Source organism: Ursus maritimus, unplaced genomic scaffold (assembly GCF_017311325.1).
Source record: "Ursus maritimus isolate PB19 unplaced genomic scaffold, ASM1731132v1 scaffold_36, whole genome shotgun sequence".
Taxonomy (NCBI): Eukaryota; Metazoa; Chordata; class Mammalia; order Carnivora; family Ursidae; genus Ursus; species Ursus maritimus.
Window position 1 is genome coordinate 13425043 of NW_024426230.1, and position 21816 is coordinate 13446858.

At 35.1% G+C, this 21816-nt stretch overlaps 1 protein-coding gene across 2 annotated transcripts in view; it reads left to right on the plus strand.

The window, feature by feature from the left end:
• MIPOL1 (mirror-image polydactyly 1) overlaps positions 1 to 21816 on the plus strand; it is a 320903-nt gene that overhangs the window by 97586 nt on the left and 201501 nt on the right. For both annotated transcript variants that reach the window (XR_569429.2, XM_008693964.2), the window contains exons 8-9: positions 1713 to 1746; positions 2006 to 2176. Coding sequence is in view for 1 of the 2 variants with exons in the window: in XM_008693964.2 (XP_008692186.1) it covers positions 1713 to 1746; positions 2006 to 2176 (205 nt within the window). In the remaining variant the exon portion in view is untranslated. The remainder of the gene's footprint in view (positions 1 to 1712; positions 1747 to 2005; positions 2177 to 21816) is intronic.

Below are 21816 nucleotides of genomic sequence, written 5' to 3' on the forward strand. Positions count from 1 at the left end.
TCTGATTTTGTCTAAAAAGAACAATATTAAGGGAACTATTTCTCACTACATATGGCTTCCTTAAAAATGATATTTAGCCAACCAGTATCTGATGGTTAAATGCTACTGATGTTTTTCAAATAGTTTTATATGATCATAAATAAGCGTAAGAATTTTGTTATCTTATACTTTTCACTGTGTTTTTAATTGATTAAAAAAGAAATGATTATCTTCAGAGTTTTTGGAGAACAAGCTTTTATGAAGCAGGGTATTTGAAAACTGTTGATTTATTTTGGGAGAAATGTGAAATGTGAATCCAAGTGGACATTACTAGTTTGAGATATACTAAGTATACATAATTCAAAATTACTATGCCATCCTGTAAATTTATGTCATTTATGTATGTGTAGAAATAGTTTTTGATAGGGGCGCCTGGGTGGCTTAGTCACTTAAGTGTCTGCCTTCAGCTGGGGTGATGATCCCAGGGTCCTGCACTGGGCTCCCTGCTCAGCAGGGAGCCTGCTTCTCCCTCTCCCTCGCCACTCCCTCTGCTTGTGCTCTCTCTTGCAGTCTCTCTCAAATAAATAAATAAATTCTTTAAAAAAAAAAGAAATACTTTTTTTTGTATGTTTATTTTTTTCCTGTCAAAAATCCAATGTTCTAAATTTCTCTTCATGAATGTAGCAATTTCATTGAACTGTGGAGTTTGGAACAATTTTGTAATAAATTTATTAAGTTTCTCTATATCTTTTCCAAGTATCCTTTTTTATTGTGGTAAACATTAAATCATAGGAGCCCAGAAATTGGGGGGGGGGGGATGTGAGAAAACAGGAACTTATATATCTAAACATTTTAATTTTTAATTTAATATTAATACAATTCAAAATAATGGAGCCATTTCTAAAATCTACATCATTTTACTGATAGCCATTACAGATTTTCATTTAATTTACCCAATTTAATGGCTGCCTAAATTACATTATAGACATTTTCTAAGCTATGTCATTTAGAGCTTCTTTCTTTACCTTTCCTGCATTTGTTCAATTCACCAACATCAAAAAAATTTTCAGTAAGCACTATGACTCTTCTAAGACAAAATGCATTTATGAGAAGAACCAGTTTACTTCCTTAGTCTTTAAATTGAATAATTCTATATATGTAATGAAAGAGAGAAAATAACATTAATCATCTAAAAGCATGGTCCAGTTTGGTCAGCCTTTCTATATGATGTATTTGTTTTAACAAATAGATAGCAGCAGGAGATTTTCAGTTCAAATTTAGAGGTCATTATTTGTCTTTGCTTTTGAGGGAACATAGTTAAACTTTGCAATAAAAATACTTGCCTTGTTTTATTTGTGATGAAGTCCAAAAAACCAGAGGAAATACAGTTTTTGGTAAGAATTGAAAGTCCAGGAATAAATATAATGATGAGAAGTAGTGCTTCTATCACTAGGGAACTTTCCTCATCTAAGCACATATGAACAATTGATCCTTGTAGTCATATATAGCAGTAAACATTAATAACTTAACAGTCTGAAGTCAGTGCAGAAGATATGGAGCATTATTGAAAGATGGAGTCGAGCAGGTGGCACTTTAATATGTTCAGTGTCATGGTTGACTCTAAAGACTAGTCGAATGAAATTACTTGAGGTTCTAAAGATTTAAAAAGCGAACTCATTTTGCTGCACTAAGGAAATGCTACTGATCAGGCTTTCTGTGTCCCTTTTTTCTAGGCTAGAAAATATTAACCCTGAAGAAAATGACATGGTAAGCCATTCTCTGAGGAGATTTCTTGATGTCAGTCTTATATCTTAGAGGCTTAAGTTCAATTGAGTGGGTTTCAAGAACTAAGATGTGGGAAAAAGAAGAATTGACACACTAATAATGTACATCTTTGCTGCAATATGAAAATTCAATAACTTCACTCAGTCAATTTACAATTCACATGTGCCTATTAATTAAAACCCTATATTAAATAAAATATATTAAAACTCCATGTCTGACTAACATATAATGGTGTTGGTAGACATTACAGGAATTACTGAACAGAATAAACAACGCAGACACAGGAATAGCTATTCAGAAGAATGGAGCTGTAATTGTGGATAGAATCTACAAGACCAAGGAATGTAAAAAGAGAATCACTGCAGAAGAAATGAATGCGGTGATAGAAGAGCGGGATGCTGCTTTGTCTCAGGTAACTGCATGTATCTGTAAAAGCATTTCCCCCCATTTCTTTACCGTTAAAAAATGACCTTTCCCCACATAGTCTTAATTCAAATTAGTTTTTAGCATCTGATTAACACCACAATGATTAGATGTATTAAAATAGTCACAAATTTTGTTAGACCATTCTTCAAATACATGCATCCTCATTTCTGAATAAAACTGTTAGGTTGTTATAAAAATTTAGTTATATTTAAAAAAAAGAATTTAGTTTTATTCTTTAAAGTAATCACTTTTATATGAGACTTCTTACTTGAGTCTCAGTTTTGTGAGGGCTGAGATTATGTCTTTATTACTGTTTTATTCCCAGTGCCTAATTCAGTGCCTTTTAGTAAACATTGATAAATGAATCGAATTATTAGTGTATTCTTTTCTGAACATTACTTACACCTTCCTGCTCTAACTGAAACCTGATTCCCTCCCCGAGGATACTGCTTCCACTGCAGTCCTCTCAAGTAGTGATCGTTCTCCGTCCCACAGCCGTTACACCAGTGGGCTTAGAGGCTTGTTCCGCATTAGTGTTTTTACATTGTTGTTCCTTTTTTCTCTCTAAACACCTCGAGCTTTGAAGCGCGGGCCTCAGATTGTACCACCCAGTAGGCACTCCCGGTACAGTGCTGGGCACACTCCAGTGGTGCTTCCCTCATTTCTTGAAGATCTTAAGACATATTTCATGGTCTCTTTCTTCAGCACACTCTTGTGGTTTTGAATTATGAAAAACAATTCTTGGTGATTTAAATTTCTATACAGATGATTCTTTCCCTGTTCTGGCCTCTCATCTCTTTGAATTTCTCTCCTCTCATCATCATGTGTTCTGCTCTACTTCCGCCATCCACCCTATGGTCATATCCTATTTCTGACCAGCACTTAAACTATCTTTCCAGTTCACTTAACTCCAGAACTCTGAGTAGCAAATTTCAACTCCACTGGCACCGATTTCTGTTGAATTTACCACTTATTTTCCTATTCCCTCAAGCCTCCTGTTCCCACTTCCCTCTTTACGGCGGGCTCACCTAATTATCACCAATTTGCACATAATATAACCTCAGTTCTCTTGGCCTTTTGTCCTACTCACCAAGCAAAACCTAAGCCTTTTATATTTAATTTTCTGCCTGTTCTACACCTTCACAGCTTTATATGAGAGAAGAACATCACACAGATTTGCCAACTAACCCTTAAATTCATGACCATTGTCTTGAGGTAGGCCCTTGGTGTTGCCCGGCATTTTTCTGGCCTTTTGTTAGTCCATTCAAGGACTGTTTTATCTCCCTTCTCTCTTTAGATATCCAACCTTCTGCTTTTCCCGACCATTTCACCCACCAGCCTTCCTGCATTTGTACCCATATACTCTGCCTTTTGTATTTTATTTCTTACGTAGTACATGCCCTTGTTTAAGGACAATGTATTTCTATACTAGTTCTCGTCTTTTCTTGCTTGCTTAAGGTTATCACTTAATCAATTGCCTCTTTTCTCTCCTACTTCATAGAATGTTTCCTATTAGTTCATTTTTATCACTCTATAAAATAGTTTACTCTCTCCCATGGAGGCTGGATAGAAGTTTTGGTAAGTCTTAGTCTACCTGTGGCTCAGCCCAGTACTTTTGGTAAGGCTTCCCAAACAGAGCTGATACTCAGAAGGACCCTACTTCTGGCAAAACTTGTACTCTGGTGTTTATGTCCTCACCATTTAAGACTGTGGAACTCTCCATTATGCTTTTCAGAGGCTTTAGGGCTTGGCTTTTTAATTTCAAGCCCTGTACAGGTTTGGGATTTATCAAATGATTTGGGGGAGAAATAAGTCTCGGATCTCCAATTTTGTCACTTCAGTCCTGCACAGCTACCTAAAGCTTCGATGATTTCTCTGTCCTCCAACATGAGCCCTCTGTGCAGTCAAAGGCTGGCTTCCCAGCCCCTTACCCAGGCCTGGAATCTTTAAAACTCAGGGGTAAAAAAATGACTGCAGATCTGCAAACCACTCTCTTCAGAATCTTAGCCACTCAACTTATTGTTGGAGCTGCAGCCTTCTGACGTCTTTAAACTGGATTTTTAAATTTAATCTGACTTTTCTTGTTTTTGGCTGGAGCACTGTTTTGCCACAAATGATTTCCAGATAGGATGTGGAGAACTGACATTTATCTTCAGGTTAGATTTGGAAAAAGTCCTTAAACTTCTAAAATGAACAAACTGTTTTTACCATTTTGTGTCTTACTAACAGTATGCAATCTTGAGTCATTCAATATATTGTTGAAGAGATAGCCAAATTGTTTGTAAGTACTTGGAAACAATTATAGTGTGAACTCAAACATTTGATTTTTTTATCATTTATTTTCTTAAGTTAACTGAAAATAAACACATAGAGCCTAATTCAATATTGACTGCTACCCATTCCTTCTTTCTCTCTATCCTTTGCTTGCTACCTTTCATGATACATAAAGATAAAGAAATCAACATTTGGCAATATTTACCAACATGCCTTTATTTATAAATAGATATTATCCATCATTACAGTGTATTTATTATTTATCTATTGCATGTCTTTATTATGTTTTGTGAAGAAGCAGTTGTTTATTTTAATTATTTTAATTTGCATAGTTTTCAAGCTCTCTGGCCTAAATAGTATTCATTTTAATTTTTATGTCATAATCATTCTAAAAATGAACTTTTGAATTACTGTCTTATAGTTCTGAATGGAAACTTTTTTCCTTAATTTTTTAAAATAAACTTTATTTTGGCACAGTTTTAGATTTGCGGGAATGTTTCAAAGGTAGTACAGTATGGCGTTCCCATATACCTTTAACCCCATGTACCTTTGACCCAGTTTTGATTTGCCCTGCTTTTGCCATTTTGCTCATGACTGTGGTAAGTTTGTTAAATTTAAGAAACCCACATTGGTAGAGTACTGTTAACTTCAGGCATTATTCAGATTTTACCAGTTTTCCATTAAAGTCCTGTTCAAGATTTAATCCAAGATGGGGCTCCTGGGTGGCTCAGTCATTAAGCATCTGCCTTCAGCTCAGGGAGTGATCCCAGGGTCCTGGGATCGAGCCCTGCATCGGGCTTCCTGCTCTGCTGGGAGCCTGCTTCTTCCTCTCCCACTCCCCCTGCTTGTGTTCCCTCCCTCGCTGGCTGTCTCTCTGTCAAATAAATAAATAAATAAATAAAATCTTTTAAAAAAAAAGATTCAATCCAAGATACCACATTTCATTTAGTTGTCGGGTCTCTCCAGTCTCTTCTGGTCTGTAATATGTTCTGTGTAGTGCCAGTCCCATTCTATATAGCTATAGTGAGAAGTTCTTGATTTTGATACATTTGCTAATCTACTTCGTTTTTCAAACAAGTTAAAATCATTTATTTACTTGGACTGGCCTTGTTAAAATCTTATCTTTTTCTGATGAATCCTAATACTCTTATTTATTCGAATTCTTCTCCCATAACTTCTATCTCAAGCTGAGAACTGAGCGCCTTAAAATATTTTATAAGATGAATTAAAATTTTTATAATAAGCATTAGTTTGATTAAAGAATTATCTTACCACAGTCTTTCATTCATTCTTATCACTTTTGGCCCATTAGTGCTCATAAATAGTTTATTTATGTTACAGAAATACCTGGTACTATGGGTAAAGCTAGAAACTTCCATTTCTTCACTAACTTTTCTGGGATCTTAAGTTTCATAGAACTCTAGAAGCTATCTAGTTTAAACTACCCACTAAATTGAGGAATCTTATGACTAATTTTCAATTTTGTTAAGTAGTCATTCCCTCTTAATATCTTGCTCGTATTGGCCTCAGAACATTTGACTGATGAATTATATTGTATCAGATATATTTGAATATCTACATGAGCAATAGTGTCCTAATTCATACAGCTAGTCTTTGAGACACAATTGGATTCAGGCCAGACACCAATAAGCAACAGAAGAATAGAACTGGCCAGAATTGGCAATTCATTAGCTTTGAGGCCTGACCTTATTACAAGCTACGGTAACTTAAATAATCATTTGTGTTACTTTGGGTTCTCCAGGAAAACAGAACCAATAAAAAACATACATATAAACAGATTTACTATAAAGAATTGGCTCATGTTATTATGGAGGCTGAGAAGTTCAAGATCTTCAGTCAGTAAGCTAGATACCCAGGAGAACCAATGCTTTAGTACCAGTCTGAGTCCAAAGGCCTGAACAACCAGGAGAACCGATGATGTAAGTTCTGGTTCAAGTCCAAGTCTGAAAGCAAGGGAAGACCAATATACCAGTTTAAAGACAATCAGAGAGAAGGAATTCTTTCTTACTCAACTTTTTATTCTATTCAGGCCTCCTGAAATGGATTGAATGTGGAAGCCCATTCACATTGGGGAGAGCAGTCTGTTTTGTTCAGTCTACTGATTCACATGTTAATCTCATCCAGAAACATCCTCACAGACACACCCAGAAGTAATGCTTAATCAAATATCTGGACCCTGTGGCCTGGTCAGTTTTTCACATAAAATTAACAGTTACACCATTCTTAGGGGTTCTAGCTAAATTAGGCTAGTTCAGGCTAGTTTTGAATTCCATAGGCATAGATAAGGGCAGGGCCTAGCAGCAGGAAGCTGGGCCTCATTGATACTTGTAGTTGGTACAGTAATATTGCAGAGATTTTTATTGATTGGACTGCAGCTGGTACCTGGAACATAGGTGAAGGGCCCAGTCCTGAGAACTGAATAAATTAGGCATGGGTATGGAGGTTGGGATATGGACTTTAGCCAAATGGGCCAGGGGCATTGATAAAATATATTCAAAACACCAAAGCAAAGGACTTGTCATAAAGACTTAGAAGATAGCAAAGATAAAGGAAAAAAGTGGTAAATTCTCTATGTACATAGATGTTTGGAATCAACTCCAGGCATAATTGATAATATGCTTATGGATCTTGAACTCACTTCATTCTCACCTACTGATAAGAATTAGACTTTCTGTTGCCAGACTTGATCAAAGTTAGTTTATGAACTATATGAAAAAGAGCTTGCAAGGTAAAAACTTTTAGGGTCAGAGCATAAGCAGGCAAAAGCAGATATTACCACTGTCTTTTCTCTCCCAGATTAAACATCTCAACATCCTCTGTCCTTTCCCTGGACTTCCTTTTCTTTGTTGTCTTCTAGATGTTAGTTTTCCCTTGTTGATCTATCAGGGCTGAATTAGTGACCATAAATTTCTATAACCTGAACACCATGTAGAGAATCTTAACTCGCCACTGTTTTTAGAAATAAGTCATTACAAATATCTAAAATCAATAATAACCCTTTTAATTTCTTCACTTTTGTTTATTGTTTTTGTTGAAAATATTTCTAAAACATTTATGTGCCTCCTTTAATAGGATATATTTAGCACATCTTTTTTTTTTGATCATTTAGTTATTTCATTTTTATCAAATCCTATAATGAAAAGTACAGATCCTGAAGTCCTTCAGGTCCAAAATTGACAAATACAAAAAGCATGAAAGGACCAAGGGGTAATCACCAGGGTAATTAAAGAAACTCAGCTTAATATTTCTCTAGTCAGGTTCCTTATTCTCTATAGCCTGTAAGCTACTACAAGCACTAAGCTACAGCTCCAGCAGAATGAAAAATAAACCAAGAGGAAGACATGCATTCAGTCCATTTTATAATGAAGAAAATTCTAGGAAGACAGCTGTCCAATATACAGAAAGTGTAATTGGTCTGTTGTTGTATAACTCTTTCTGCCTTCGTGTAAGCGTGTTTCCCCTCACTGGAACATGCTTTCTCTCCACTTGTTGCTCACTTGTCTATTTGAAGTAGACTGCTACTTCAAGGCTAATTTAACTATCTCTTTCATAAGGTCTTTCACATGAATCAATATGATAAATATCTTCTTTGTGTCCATATTTCACTTTGTATCCTGTTAACAGTACTTGTCATACTGCATTACACTGTCTTTCCTACTAGCATGAAGATAGAAACTATTTTTCTTTATGTTTCTGTCACAGTTTGATCCTTAGGACAGTGTAGGTACTTAATATATGTTGAATTAATGAACTGATGAGCTGAGCTATTTTAAATCAATTTCAAGGTACACAGAACTAAAAGAATTTGGTGAAATATTATTCATTCATTTACATTTTATTGCATACCTGTTATGTGCCATGTGTTGGGAACCCAGCAATTCCAAATAGAAGGTTCTTTCTTGTACAAGACTTATATTTTAGAATGGAAATATAAACGTAGTGAGCAAACTAACGAATAAAATATTTTCGAGTAGTAATGTGATGAAAATAAAAAGGTAGTGGAGAATAACCACAATTGGTAGTGGGGCTGTTACTTTAAATAGGGTGATCAAGGCAGGCCTCTTTGTCAACATGAATAGTTGAACTGAGACTTGAAAGAGGAGGAGGATCTAGCCATGCAAAGAACCATGGAAAGAGTGTTCCATCAGAAAATAATAGATCAGTAGTGCCCTGAGAGAGAATAAGCTTAGTGTGCTTAAGATGCTGATATGAACATACCCAACTTAAATGCGATTGACTTACAATGAGCAAAGAAAGATAGTAACAAGAGATGAGGTAGAAGAGATAGGCAGCAGACAAATCTGTATGGTCTTGTAGACCGTGGTAAGGAGTACACATTGTATCTAAATGCAGAAAAATTGAAAGAGAAAGGCTATTGCAATAGTCCATGCAAAAGGTGAAACTGATGATGGCTCAGACGAACAAGTGTAGATTTAGAGAAGTGAACAGTGGGAAATATTTCAGTAGTACAGTGAATAGAACTTTAAGGCAGATTGGTTTTGGGCATAAGGAAGCAGGAAGAATCAAGGCTGACTCCGATATTTGGGGCTTGAAGACTGTAGGTATTTGCTCCATTTATTGTGATGGGCAAATTTTTGGGAGGAGATCAACATATTTTGGGAGGGAAATTACATTGTCTTGGAGGAGATCTATTTGAGATGATTCCTTAAAAATCAGATGGAAATATTGAGCAGGCATTTGACTATTGCAGCCATCAGCATGTACATAATTAAAGCTTGGGACTAGATGAGACAGATCATTGAGAAAGAACAAGGCCTAGGACCACACTCTGTGATGTGCCAACATTTAGCAGTTGGCCAGATTAGAAGGGGCCCATGTAGGAGACTGGAAAGGATGGTGAGTGAGGTAGGACACAAAAAAGAATGTGGTGCCAGAGAAGGCAAGAAAGTGCTTGCTAAAGATGAGAGTGATCAATTCCTTTGAATGGTGTTGAGAGATTGAGCAAAGTGAAAATGGAATGGTTACTTGTAGATTTGATCACATGGAAGATGTTGAGGGCTTCGACAAGAGTTTTGTCCAGGACAGAGGCCACATTGGAATAGTTCGAGGAGAGACTGGAAAGTGAGGCAGTAAAAACAGCGAATGCACACTTCTTAGCCCTGTAATGGAGCCAGAGAAATTGGTGGTAGATGGAGAGGGGGCTTACGGTTCATGGGAGGGTTTCTCTTTTTTAATAGGAGATTCTAGGGCATGTAGTTGGTATATTGATGGAAATGAATCATGAAAAAAGAAAAGGTGATTTTAAGGGAGAGAAAAAAATTATTGTAGTAGGAAAGTCCTGGGGTAGATAAGTAGATTGAGAGGGGATAGGATGTAGAATATAGGTGCACGAGTTGTCTTTTGCTAGGAACAGGGAAACTGCTTTCATTGTAACAGAGGAATACAAAAACTTGGATGGATGCACATGCTGGCAAGTTGATAAGTTTAGGGGATGGGGTGTCTTAATATAATTTAGATTCTCAGTGTGATGGGTCAGTGGATGATGCTAAAGATTTTATAAAGAGGAGATCGTTTGAAATAATTATCTTGGTTTGTTTGTGAATGAACATAAGTAGAGAAATGTAGGATGCCAGGCAGAGCAGAATGCCTGTTTGAGAATTAGGGTAGTGAATTTAAAGTGAAACCTGTCAGGAAAGTTGTGTGATTTCTTCTAGCAATATTCAGATCTGGAGTGTAGTGTGGTGTTGTCAAAATTTTAATAAGGGTTGGGGTTTTAATGGGTGAGGGACCAGGAAGTCATTACAGTGATGCCTATGGACTGTCCCTTACATAAAGAGGAAGAGGAGTGATGAGTGATGTAAAAGGAACTGAGGAAACTATAGCATCACAGAAGGCAGAATGCTGGACTGCAAAAATCTGCTAAGTCTATGTATTGGAGTTCTTTGTTCATCTTGGAGTGCTGTAATGAGTTGTAGTCAAGAGAAAAAGAACCTTGGAATAAAGATTTTGAATGTATTGCAATTAGTGGAGTCAATATATTTCAGATATTTTTCTGTGTAATTTTTATATGAATTTAAGGGGATGAGGGGACTAAACGTTGGATATGTTTAACACACAGCAAAACAGATCCAGAATCAGTGAAAGAGAGGGAATACATTTGAAGAAAATGTATAAATAATTTAGAAAATAGAGTTCTCTCTCTTTATTGTATCACATGGTCCAGAAGTCCACGTTAGAACATTCCTGGCCTGGTTATGAATTTCTCCCTTGATACTCTGTGTGAGCAGAAGTCACTGTGAAAAGCAGACTGAGGTTAGGGAGTTTAGCATAAACTAACAAATCCACTTGAATAGCAAAACCAAAATCTTGGCCAATGATGTAGGCATCAAAGTTAACTTTCCACGTTAACAGAGGAAAGGATAACCTCGTTTCGTAACCTGTCAGTTGTTAGTGTTGCCTTCACTTTGTATCCCTTTTGATTGGCATGGTGCCCGGCATATAATAGATGCAAAATAATGATTTGTTAAGTTATTAGAAGTTTGACAAAAAGCTCATCCTTGAAAAAATAAATCATAACATTTAGGGTTTTACTTTTCAGGAAAAGTAGGAAACATGTTTAACATTCTTTATTATAGTGACTGTAAAATTTTTATTAATTTTTTCCCCTGTCAGTTTGTTAATTTTCTTCCCTATCTAATCATATAATTATTTGCCTGTGCATGTTTTTTCTTTCCAGTCGATCTTGCTAAGGTATCTTATTTATATTTGATCTATTCCAATAACTCTTCTTAGTTCTTACTATAAAATTTTTACAAACTTTTTCAAACTAGAGATGACTTTGGAAAGTGTAGATAAACAAGAAAGTAAAATTTACTCATAAAGTCATTTCCTAGAAATAATCACATCAGATTATCTTTTTTTCAATCAATATTATACATACTACTTAGTAACCAAATTATTCTCTTTGATTTTATATGTCAGATAGTTTTTTAATTTTATATTGAGGCTATATTAGGATTTATCAAACTCATCTGTTTGGGTGGGTGTTTATATTTGTTTCTATTTTTTGATACTGTGAACACTTGTAGCTAAATTTTTATGTATATCTATGTTGATTTCCTTAGAAAAAAGTCCTAGGAATGGAAATACTGGATTGAAGAATATAAACATTTTAAAATAAGTATATATTTTCAAATTGCCTTCTTAGAAAAAATGTACCTAGAAATGTTATTTGAGGTTTCATTCAGGGGAGTTTTAAGTGAATAAAATGCTAAGGAATTTAGAATTTATTCTCTAAGCAGTGTGTACCTCCTGAGATTTAAGTCCAAGGCTGAGGAGACAGTTGGGAATCTATTATAATAATTCATGTAAGAGATAATGAGGGTTTAAATTAAAAAAATTAGAGAGGAATGGATATGAAAACGATGAAAGGAAAAGCATGCATTTTTAGGGATGCCTGAGTGGTTCAGACAGTTAGGCATCTGCCTTTGGCTCAGGTCATGATCTCAGGGTCCTGGAATCAAGCCCCATTTCCGTCTCCCTGCTCAGAGGGGAGCCTGCTTCTCCCTCTCTATACCCCCCCAGTCGTGCTTTCTCTCTCTCTCTCTCTCTCAAATAAATAAGGAAAATCTTCAAAAACATGTATTTAAAAAATTTAAAATTTAAAGTTTTTTAAAGGAGAGTGCACAAACATTCATAGTCCATGATTTCAAACTATATTACAAAGCTACAGTTCATCAAAACAGTATAGTTTTGGCAAAAAAAAAAAAAAAAAAAAAAAAAAAAAAAAAAATTAAAAAAAAAAAATAAATTTTGGAAAAAAAAAAAAAAAAAAAAAAAACAGACACATAGATCACGATGGATCAATCTCAGTAGAATAGAGAACCCAAAAATACACCAACACATATATGGTCAATTAAAGGAGCCAAGAATGTATAATGCAGAGAAGATAGCATCTTCAATAAATGATGTAGGGAAAACTTGGCAACCACATCATAAAGAATGAATCTGAACTACTATCTTATACCATATATAAAAACTAACTCAAAATGGAGTAAAGCCTTTAATGTAAGACCATTGTGAAACCATAAAATTCCTAGAAGAAAATTTAAGCAGTAAGGTCCTTGACATTGGTCTTGGCTATGAGTTTTTGGATCTGACTCCAAAAGCAAAAGCAACAAAAGCAAAAATAAACAAGTGGGACTACATCAAACTGAAAAGCTTCTGCACAGCAAAGAAAAGCATCAACAAAATGAAAAGGCAGCCTACTGAATGGGAGGAGATATTTGCAAATCATATATCTGATAAGAGGTTAATAACTAAAATATGTGAAGAATTCATACAACTCAATTGCAGATAACCCAATTCAGTTAAAAAATGAACAGATGATCTAAATAGACCTTTCTCCAAAGAAGACATGTGGAGAAGAAGATGGCCAACAGACACATGAAAAGATGCTCAACATTACTAAATGTCAGGGAAATACAAATGAAATACAATGAGATACCACTTCACACTTGTTAGAACGGCTTTTATCAAAAAGACAAGAAACAAGTGTTGGCAAGGATATGGAGAAAAAGGAACCCTTGTGCGCTATTGGTGGGAATGTAAATTGGTGCAGCCACTGTGGAAAACAGTATGGAGGTTCCTCAAAAAATTAAAAATAGAGCTACCGGATAATCCAGCAGTTCCACTTCTGGGTATTTATTCAAAGAAAATGAAAACACTAATTCAAAAAGATAAACATGCATCTCCATGTTCATTGGAGCATTATTTTCAGTAGCTAAGATATGGAAATGAGTGTCCGTATGGATGAATGGTTAAAGAAAGTGTGTGTGTGTGTATACACACACACAGAGTGGAATACAATCAAGCATTAAAAAAGGAATGAAATCTTAACCATTTGCAACAACATGGGTGGACCTTGAGGGCATTATACTTAGTGAAATAAGTCAGAGAATGACAAATACCATATGATCTCACTTTGACGTGGAATTAAAAAACAACAACGATTATAAACCCAGCTTAATAGCTATTGAGAATAGAATGGTGGTTGCCAGAAGTGGGAGGTAGAAGGAGAGAAATGTCTGGAGGGGGTCAAAAGTACATACTTCAATTAAAATAATGAAGGGACACCTGGGTGGCTCAGCCAGTTAAGTGTCAGACTCTTGGTTTTGGCTCAGGTTGTGATCCTAGGGTCCTGGGATCAAGCCCCATGTTGGGCTCTGTGCTCAGAGCAGAGTCTGCCTGGGGATTTTCTCTCTCCTTCTCCCTTGCCCCCCCCCCCCAGTGCTCTCTATCTGTCTCTAAAATAAATAAATAAATACTAAAATAATGAAATCATGGGAATGTAATGTAGAGCATGGTGAGTATAGTTAATAATACTGTCTTGCATTTTTCAAAGTTGCTGAGAGAAATATTTTTGAGTTTTTAAAAATCATAGCTTTATTGAGATATAATTCACATCCCATACAGTTTACGTGTTTAAAATGTACAGTTCAGCAGTTTTTGGTATATTCACAAAGTCATGCAAATCTGTCACAGTAGATTTTAGAATATTTCATCATCACCCCGAAAAGGATCTCCCCACTCTCTCATACCCACATACCTATTAATAGTCACTTTACATTCTCTTAGCTCCCTCTCCCCCAACCCCAGGAAACCACTGAACCACGAATTCACTTTTTGTCTCTATGGATTTGCCTATTCTAAATATTTCATATAAATAGAATCATACAGTATGTGGTCTTTTGGGACTGGCTTCTTTTGTTTAGCATACTGTTTTCAAGATATATTCATGTGGTAACATATTATCAATACTTCATTTCTTTTATTGCCAAAAAATATTCCATTGTATCAACATACCACATTTTATCCATTCATCAGCTGATGGATATTTGAATTGTTTCTACTTTTTTACTTTTGTGAATAATACTGTAACAATCATTCCTATACAAGGCTTTTCTTCTTTTCTTTCTCTTTTTTCTTTCTTTCTTTTTTTTTTTTTTTTTTTTTTTTTTTTTTTTTTTGGATACCTGCTTTCACTTCTTTTCAGCATATACCTACAAGTGGAATTGCTGGGTCATATGCTAATTTGATGTTTAAGTTATTGAGAAACCACATTTTTCACAGTTGTCATACCATTTTACATTCCCATCAGCAGTGTATAAGGGTACCAGTTTCTTCATCTCAAGGTATGAAGAGATATCTCATTTTGGTTTTGATTTGCATTTCGCTGATGGCTAAGGAGCATCTTTTCATGTATTTATTGGCCACTTGTATATCCTTTTTGGAGAAATGTCTATTCAGATACTTTGCCCATTTTTAAGTTGGATTATTTGTCTTTTCATGGAGTTGTAAGTTACATTATTTTTATACTCAGAAAACACTTTAGGGATGCCCGGCTGGCTCAGTCAGTACAGCATATGACTCTTGATTTTGGGATTATAAATTCAAGCCCTATGTTGGGTGTGGAGATTACTTAAAAATGAAATCTCTGAGGAGACAGACTGATTTATCTGTTTGGTAAATTTGTTAATAACTAAGCTTGGCTGGTTCAGCCACCTTCCCACTTCTTCAAGTGAGTCTGCCTGCAGAGAACACACTCTGCTCTGCTCTGTTTTAACTGGGCAAGCACCTGGGATTCAGGGGTGAGCACAGGGATATGGCTGGGTGCCGGGTCTGTTTCCAGCCCTGCTTGCTGACATGGCGGCCGGAGAGCTGTTACAAAGTTGGCTTGGTTACATCGAAAACCGGGGATGTACTGTATGGTGACTAACATAATATAATAAAAAATCATTATAAAAAAAATAAATAAATAAAATAAAATTAAAAAAAAATATTTACTTTAAAAAAAAAAAACAAAAAACAAAGTTGGCTTGGGTCTCCCACCCTTCCGGTGGAGCAGACACCTCTTGCTTTCCTACTCCGCCTCCCTCTGCACCTAAGAGAATAAATCTTGAAAGTGGTCATCACAAGAAAAAAACAGTTTGAAAAACCAAATACAATGAAATACTATATTGTTTTTTATATATATAAAAGAACATTTGCAACTTTCCAAAAGATTCCTTCATATCTCTTTTCTGTCAGAATTTCTTGCCAAGAGTAATCACTATTCTGGGGCGCCTGGGTAGCGCAGTCGTTAAAGCGTCTGCCTTCGGCTCAGGGCATGATCCCGGCGTTCTGGGATCGAGTCCCACATCGGGCTCCTCTGCTGGGAGCCTGCTTCTTCCTCTCCCACTCCCCCTGCTTGTGTTCCCTCTCTCGCTGGCTGTCTCTGTCAAATAAATAAATAAAAAAAATCTTTAAAAAAAAAAAAAAAAAGAGTAATCACTATTCTTTCTTCTAACACCGAAGGTCATTTTTGCATGTTTTTAAACTTCATATGAAATGAATCATGCCATGTACTCTTTTGTGTCTGACTTCCTTCGCCCAGTGATATTTATGCCTGTATGTTGATCTGTATTGTTATAATTATCAATAGCTTATCTTTTTTATTACAGTGTTATGTTCCATTGTATGATTATACTCTGATTTATTTAAATATGCAACAGTTGATAGAAATATGGGTTGTTTCTAATTTTGACCTATTATAGATGAAGTACTATGGATGTTCTTGTATTTTTTTGCTGGGCCTTAGAATCTATTCCTTTTGGTACATATGTAGGCATATGCATAGGATAATATCTATCATATGTTTGGCTTTAGTAATTCCAAGCATTTTTCCAAAGTTATACCAGTCGATACCAGCAGTGTAAGAGAGCTGCTTTCAGTTGTGAGAGTCAACACTTGGTATCTTTATTCATTTTAATTTCTGCCATTTCATTGGATATATAATCTTACTTCGTTGAGGTTTTAATTTGTATTTCTGAAATGACTAATGGTGTTGAACGCCTTTTCAGATATTTTAGTGGCCATTTTGATATCCTTCCTTGTGAAGTGTCTGTTCAAGTCTTTTGCCTAGTAATAAATTCTGTTGTCTGTTTTTTCTTATCGACTTATATAAACTGGATACAGGTACTTGTGTCATCTGTGGCTTGCATTTTTATTCTCTTATTGGTGTCTTTTGATAACAAAAGTGCTTAATTTTAATGAAGTCAGGTTTATCATTTTTTCTTCTTATGCTTAATGCTTTTTGTGTTCTGTTTAAGAAATATTGTTATTCCCATAGTAATGAACACGTTCTGTAATGCTTTTTTCTAGGAGCTTGATTATTTTAGCTTTCACATTTAGGTTTTGATCTGTTTCAACTTAATTTTTATATATGATCAAGGTACATCATTTTCTTCATATGAATACCCAGTTGACTGGACCCAGCATCATATGTTAAAAAGATCATGTACTGCCCTCTGTCCCCAGTGAATTACAGGAAATAACTGTGGATTTCTTTCTGAGCTCTATTCTGTTCTCTTGGTGCAGTTTTCTGTCCTTGCACTAATACTATCCTATGTCTTAATTCCTGTAGCATTATAATTAAGTCTCGATTTCTGATGGTGTTAAGGATCCAGCGTTGTTGTTCTTCAGTTTTTCCTTATTCTGTGTTCTTTATTCAGCTTGTGATTTTTCCATTAAAAACTGCTAGAAGGGGGAATGAAGCATGAGAGACTATGGACTCTGGGAAACAAACTGAGGGCTTCAGAGGGGAGGGGGTGGGGGAATGGGATAGGCTGGTGATGGGTAGTAAGGAGGGCACGTATTGCATGGTGCACTGGGTGTTATACGCAAGTAATGAATCATGGAACTTTACATCAAAAACTAGGATGTACTGTATGGTGACTAACATAATATAATAAAAAACGTAAATTAAAAAATTAAAAAGCTGCTATTTTGATGGGAATTGCGTGGGCTCTAAAATTAAAGAAAGAGTCTCATCATAGCAATATTGAGTCTTCCAAACCTTTGGTCTTTTCATGAAAACGATTAGTTTTTCTTTATATACTGCTTTGGCTGCATCACACAAGTTTTTGATAAGTTGTTTCTCGTTATTATGTACCTAAAATATTTTTTTAGTTTCTAATTGTGATTTCTTCCTTTACCCATGAATCGTTTAGAAATATGTTGCTTCATACTTAAACATTAGGAAATATGAGTTTATCTTTCTGTTGTTGAGTTGGAATTTAGTTACTTGGTGGTGGGAAAACAAACCAAATGATTTCAATCTTTAGAAACTTGGTAATTGCCTTAGGACCCAAAATAGGCCATTTGTACTATTTAAAATAAGGTGTATTTTGCAGTTGCTGAATGTACTATGTAGTATTGTTATCTATAGGTTATTTAAGCAAAGTAGTTTAATCATGTATTTCACTTCCATATTTATAGATTTATTGTTGCTTGTTGTATCAATTTCTGAGAGACATGTTTAAACTATCAAATGATGAGGTACCTGGCTGGCAGTAGAGCATGTGACTCTTAGTCTTGGGGTCATGAGTTCAAGCCCCGTGTTGGTTGTGGAGCCTACTTAAAAAAAAGAAAAAGATGTTGTTAAAAATACTTAAATAAAATAAGCTATCAGGTGATGATGATGAATTTCTCTCCTTTTAATTCTGTTAAGTTTTGTCCTACTTATTTTGAAGCCATGTTAAGTACTTAAATCTTTAAGATTACTGTATCTTCCTGTTTCTATTATTATGAAATGTCTTTTGTTATCTTTTTTTATTATTGAGTTTTTTATTTTAATTCCAGTACAGTTAAAATACAGTGTAATATTAGTTTCAAGTTTATAATTTAGTGATTCAGTACTTACATACAGTACCTGGTGATCATCACAGTAAGTGCACTCCTTAATCCCCACCACCTATTTCACCCACCCCTTTACCCCTTTCCCCTCTGGGAACCATCATTTTATTCTCTATAGTTAAGAGTCGGTTTCTTGTTCTGTTTCTCTCTTTTTTTCCCAGTGTTTGTTTTGTTTCTTGAATTCCACCTATGTAGTGTTTGTCTTTCTGTGACCGACTTATTTCACTTAGCATTATACTCTCTAAATCCATCCATGTTGTTATTTTTTTATATTTCTTGCCTTAAAGTCTACTTAAGTATCTTAGTGTTATAGCCTCTTTCATTTGTACTTTCAGCCTTTTTTCTCCAACATTTTATTATGAAATATTTCTAGCATACTGCAAAGTCATAAGAATTTTACAACAAACATCTATTTACCCACTGCGTGGAATCCATCATTAATATTTTCCTAAACTTGATTTATTACATCCTTCCCTCTATCAATTCATCTCACTTATATGATGCATTTCAGGTAAGTGCAGGTGTAAGTACAAAGGCCCCTAAATTCTTCGACTTTGAATATCATTAGCTAGAGGGGCACCTGGGTGGCTCGGTCCATTACACAATCAGCTCTTGGTTTCAGCTCGGGTCATGATCTCAGGGTTGTGAGATTGAGCCCCGTGTCAGGCTCTGCACTCGGCACAGAGTCGGCTTGACATTTTGTCTCCCTCTGCAGGTCATTTGGTTAGAATGATGATTATTCATTTCAGCATATCACTCCTAAAGTTCTACTGTTTTGCCATTTTAAGATATCAAAAACTGAAATTATTTCCCAAAAAGTTAATTTTCACCAGCTTTATGATTAACACTATTTAAAATGTAATAAACTGTATTAAGTACATAATACCATTTTTTTCAGTAGGTTGTTATTTAGTGTAATAGTAAACCCATTCTGATTTCCCAGAAGAAGCAATGTTCCTCTCACAGCAAGATTGCAAGAAGTATGAATTTAACCCATAAACTCATTATGAAACATTTGGTAATTAGTAGATGTCCCTAAGTATTGGGGAACCTATATTATAAACTTTTTGGCCTGGAAGCATCTTTATTCTAAAGATATGACTTTTTAGGGGCACTTAGGTGGCGCAATTGGTTAAACGTCCAACTCTTGGTTTCAGCTCAGGCTGTGATCTCGGGGTGTGAGGTCAAGCCCTGTATCAGGCTCAATGTGGAGTCGGCTTGAGATTCTCTCTCCCTCTGCCCCTCCTGCTCATGCTCTCTCTCTCTCTCAAATAAATAAATAAATTTTTAAAAATAGTAAAGATGTGACTTTTTAAAGGGAACTGAAATTTTATAGTAGCATCCTTAGAAAACTACTTGATGGTTTCATGAACTGTCATTTGGGCACAAAAATTAAAATTGCTATGGTTTTCTTTCTTTAGTACATCTCTGATTTCATAACGATTTTTTCACTTAACATTGTAGTGGATTTATATTTATGCTTAATTTTATCTTCAAAAACCAAAGTACATGCAACTAAATAGCTTATCTGCCATGCTAACACAGATATTGCAGGAGGAGTGTAAAAATCTGAATATATCATTCATAGCAAAATACTTGTCTTTTTGGTCCAAAGTGCTAAACACTTTATTCATTCATTCATTCATTTATTCATTTATTTGCTTATTTATTTTGGACATTTTAAAATAAAACTTGCATTGTCAACATACTGTATCAAAGCAGGCCTTCTTCCTTCTTTTGAAAATGACTCTGTGACTGTGCTTGTACATTTGCATATAGGTTTGTTTGATTAATTGCTACTTGACTCATCTGTCATAATACTAAGCTCTGAGATCACAAAAGATCAGATTCCCAAACCACTTCCCAGAATTAATTTAAATATTTAATGTCAATACCTTGAAAAATTCAGGGGAAAATGCTTTTAATTGTTACTAGTAACCTGTTTTAGTATTATAATCCCTTGAAAAAAACTGTAGAATTATATATTAATTCATCATTAATATTATTTATCCTATTGTAAAAAATTGTAGTGACCTTATAAGTAGGTTAAAACAGATCATAAAATATGCTTTTAAATTGTAATTTATCTGGAAACATTTTCAATAAGTATATCTATAAATATGTGTATTATAGCTTTTTATCAGTGTGTTGTGGTTTAGTGATCATCGAATATTGAGAACTTTTCCACTGTTAATGTTTACCTTTTATTTGTTGACAACTTTGATTTTATATAAAAACCTACACACAAATAAAATACACAAATATTAAATCTGCAATTTGATGAGTTTTGACAAATACCTACAACATTTCCATAATCCAAGACGGTCTCCTCATTTATTTCCCTTCCCTGCCACTCATCCCTGCTTCAGCTTCACCAAAACAACTTTTCTGACATTTTAAACCACAGGTTTATTCTGCTTATTCTAGAACTTCATACAAGTGCGTTTCTACAGTGATAGGATTATATTTGTGATATTTATCCATGTTGTTTCTGTATCAGTAGTTTGTTCCTTTTGTTGATAAGTAATATTCCATTTTATAATAATCCATATATTTTTAAAATATTTTTTATTGTATTATGTTACTCACCATACATTACATCCCTGTTTTTTTATGTAAAGTTCGATGATTCTGGACGGCACTGGCGGAGATAATGCTAAGTGAAATAAGTCAAGCAGAGAAAGACAACTATCATGATTTCTCTCATCTATGGAACATAAGAACTAGGAAGATCAGTAGGAGAAGAAAGGGATAAAGAAAGGGGGGGTAATCAGAAGGGGGAATGAAACATGAGAGACTATGGACTCTGAAATACAAACTGAGGGCTTCAGAGGGGAGGGGGATGGGGGAATGGGATAGGCTGGTGATGGGTGGTAGGAAGGGCACGTATTGCATGGTGCACTGGGTGTTATACGCAACTAATGAATCATCGAACTTTATTTATTTATTTTTTTAATGATTTTATGGTGACTAACATAATATAATAAAAAAAATATTATAGAAAAAATAAAAGTGAATGGATGAAAAAAAAGACTGTAGTTAGAGATACAGAAGGACACTGTAGTATTCTTAACAGGTGTATCCAGCAAGAGGATCTAAGAATTATAAATATCTATGTCCCAAACAGGTCAGCAGCCAACTACATAAGTCAGCTCTTAATCAGAATAAAGATACATCTAGATAATAATACGTTAATAGTAGGGGACCCCAACACTCCACTCTCAGAAATAGACAGATCATCTAAGCAGAAAATCAACAAGGAAAAAAGAGCTTTGAATGACACACTAGACCAGATGGACCTCATAGATATATACCCAATACTATACCCTGAAACAACAGAATACTCGTTCTTTTTGAATGCATGTGGAACTTTCTCCAGAATAGACCATATACTGGGTCACAAAACAGGTCTCAACTGATACCAAAAGACTGAAATTATTCCCTGCATATTCTCAGACCACAATGCTTTGAAACTGGATCTCAATCACAAGGAAAATTTGGAAGAAACTCAAACAGTTGGAAGGTAAGAACCATCCTGCTTAAGAATGATTGGGTCAACCAGGAAATTAAAGAAGAACTGAAGTAATTTATGGAAGCCAATGAGAACGAAAACACATCGGTCCAAAACCTATGGGA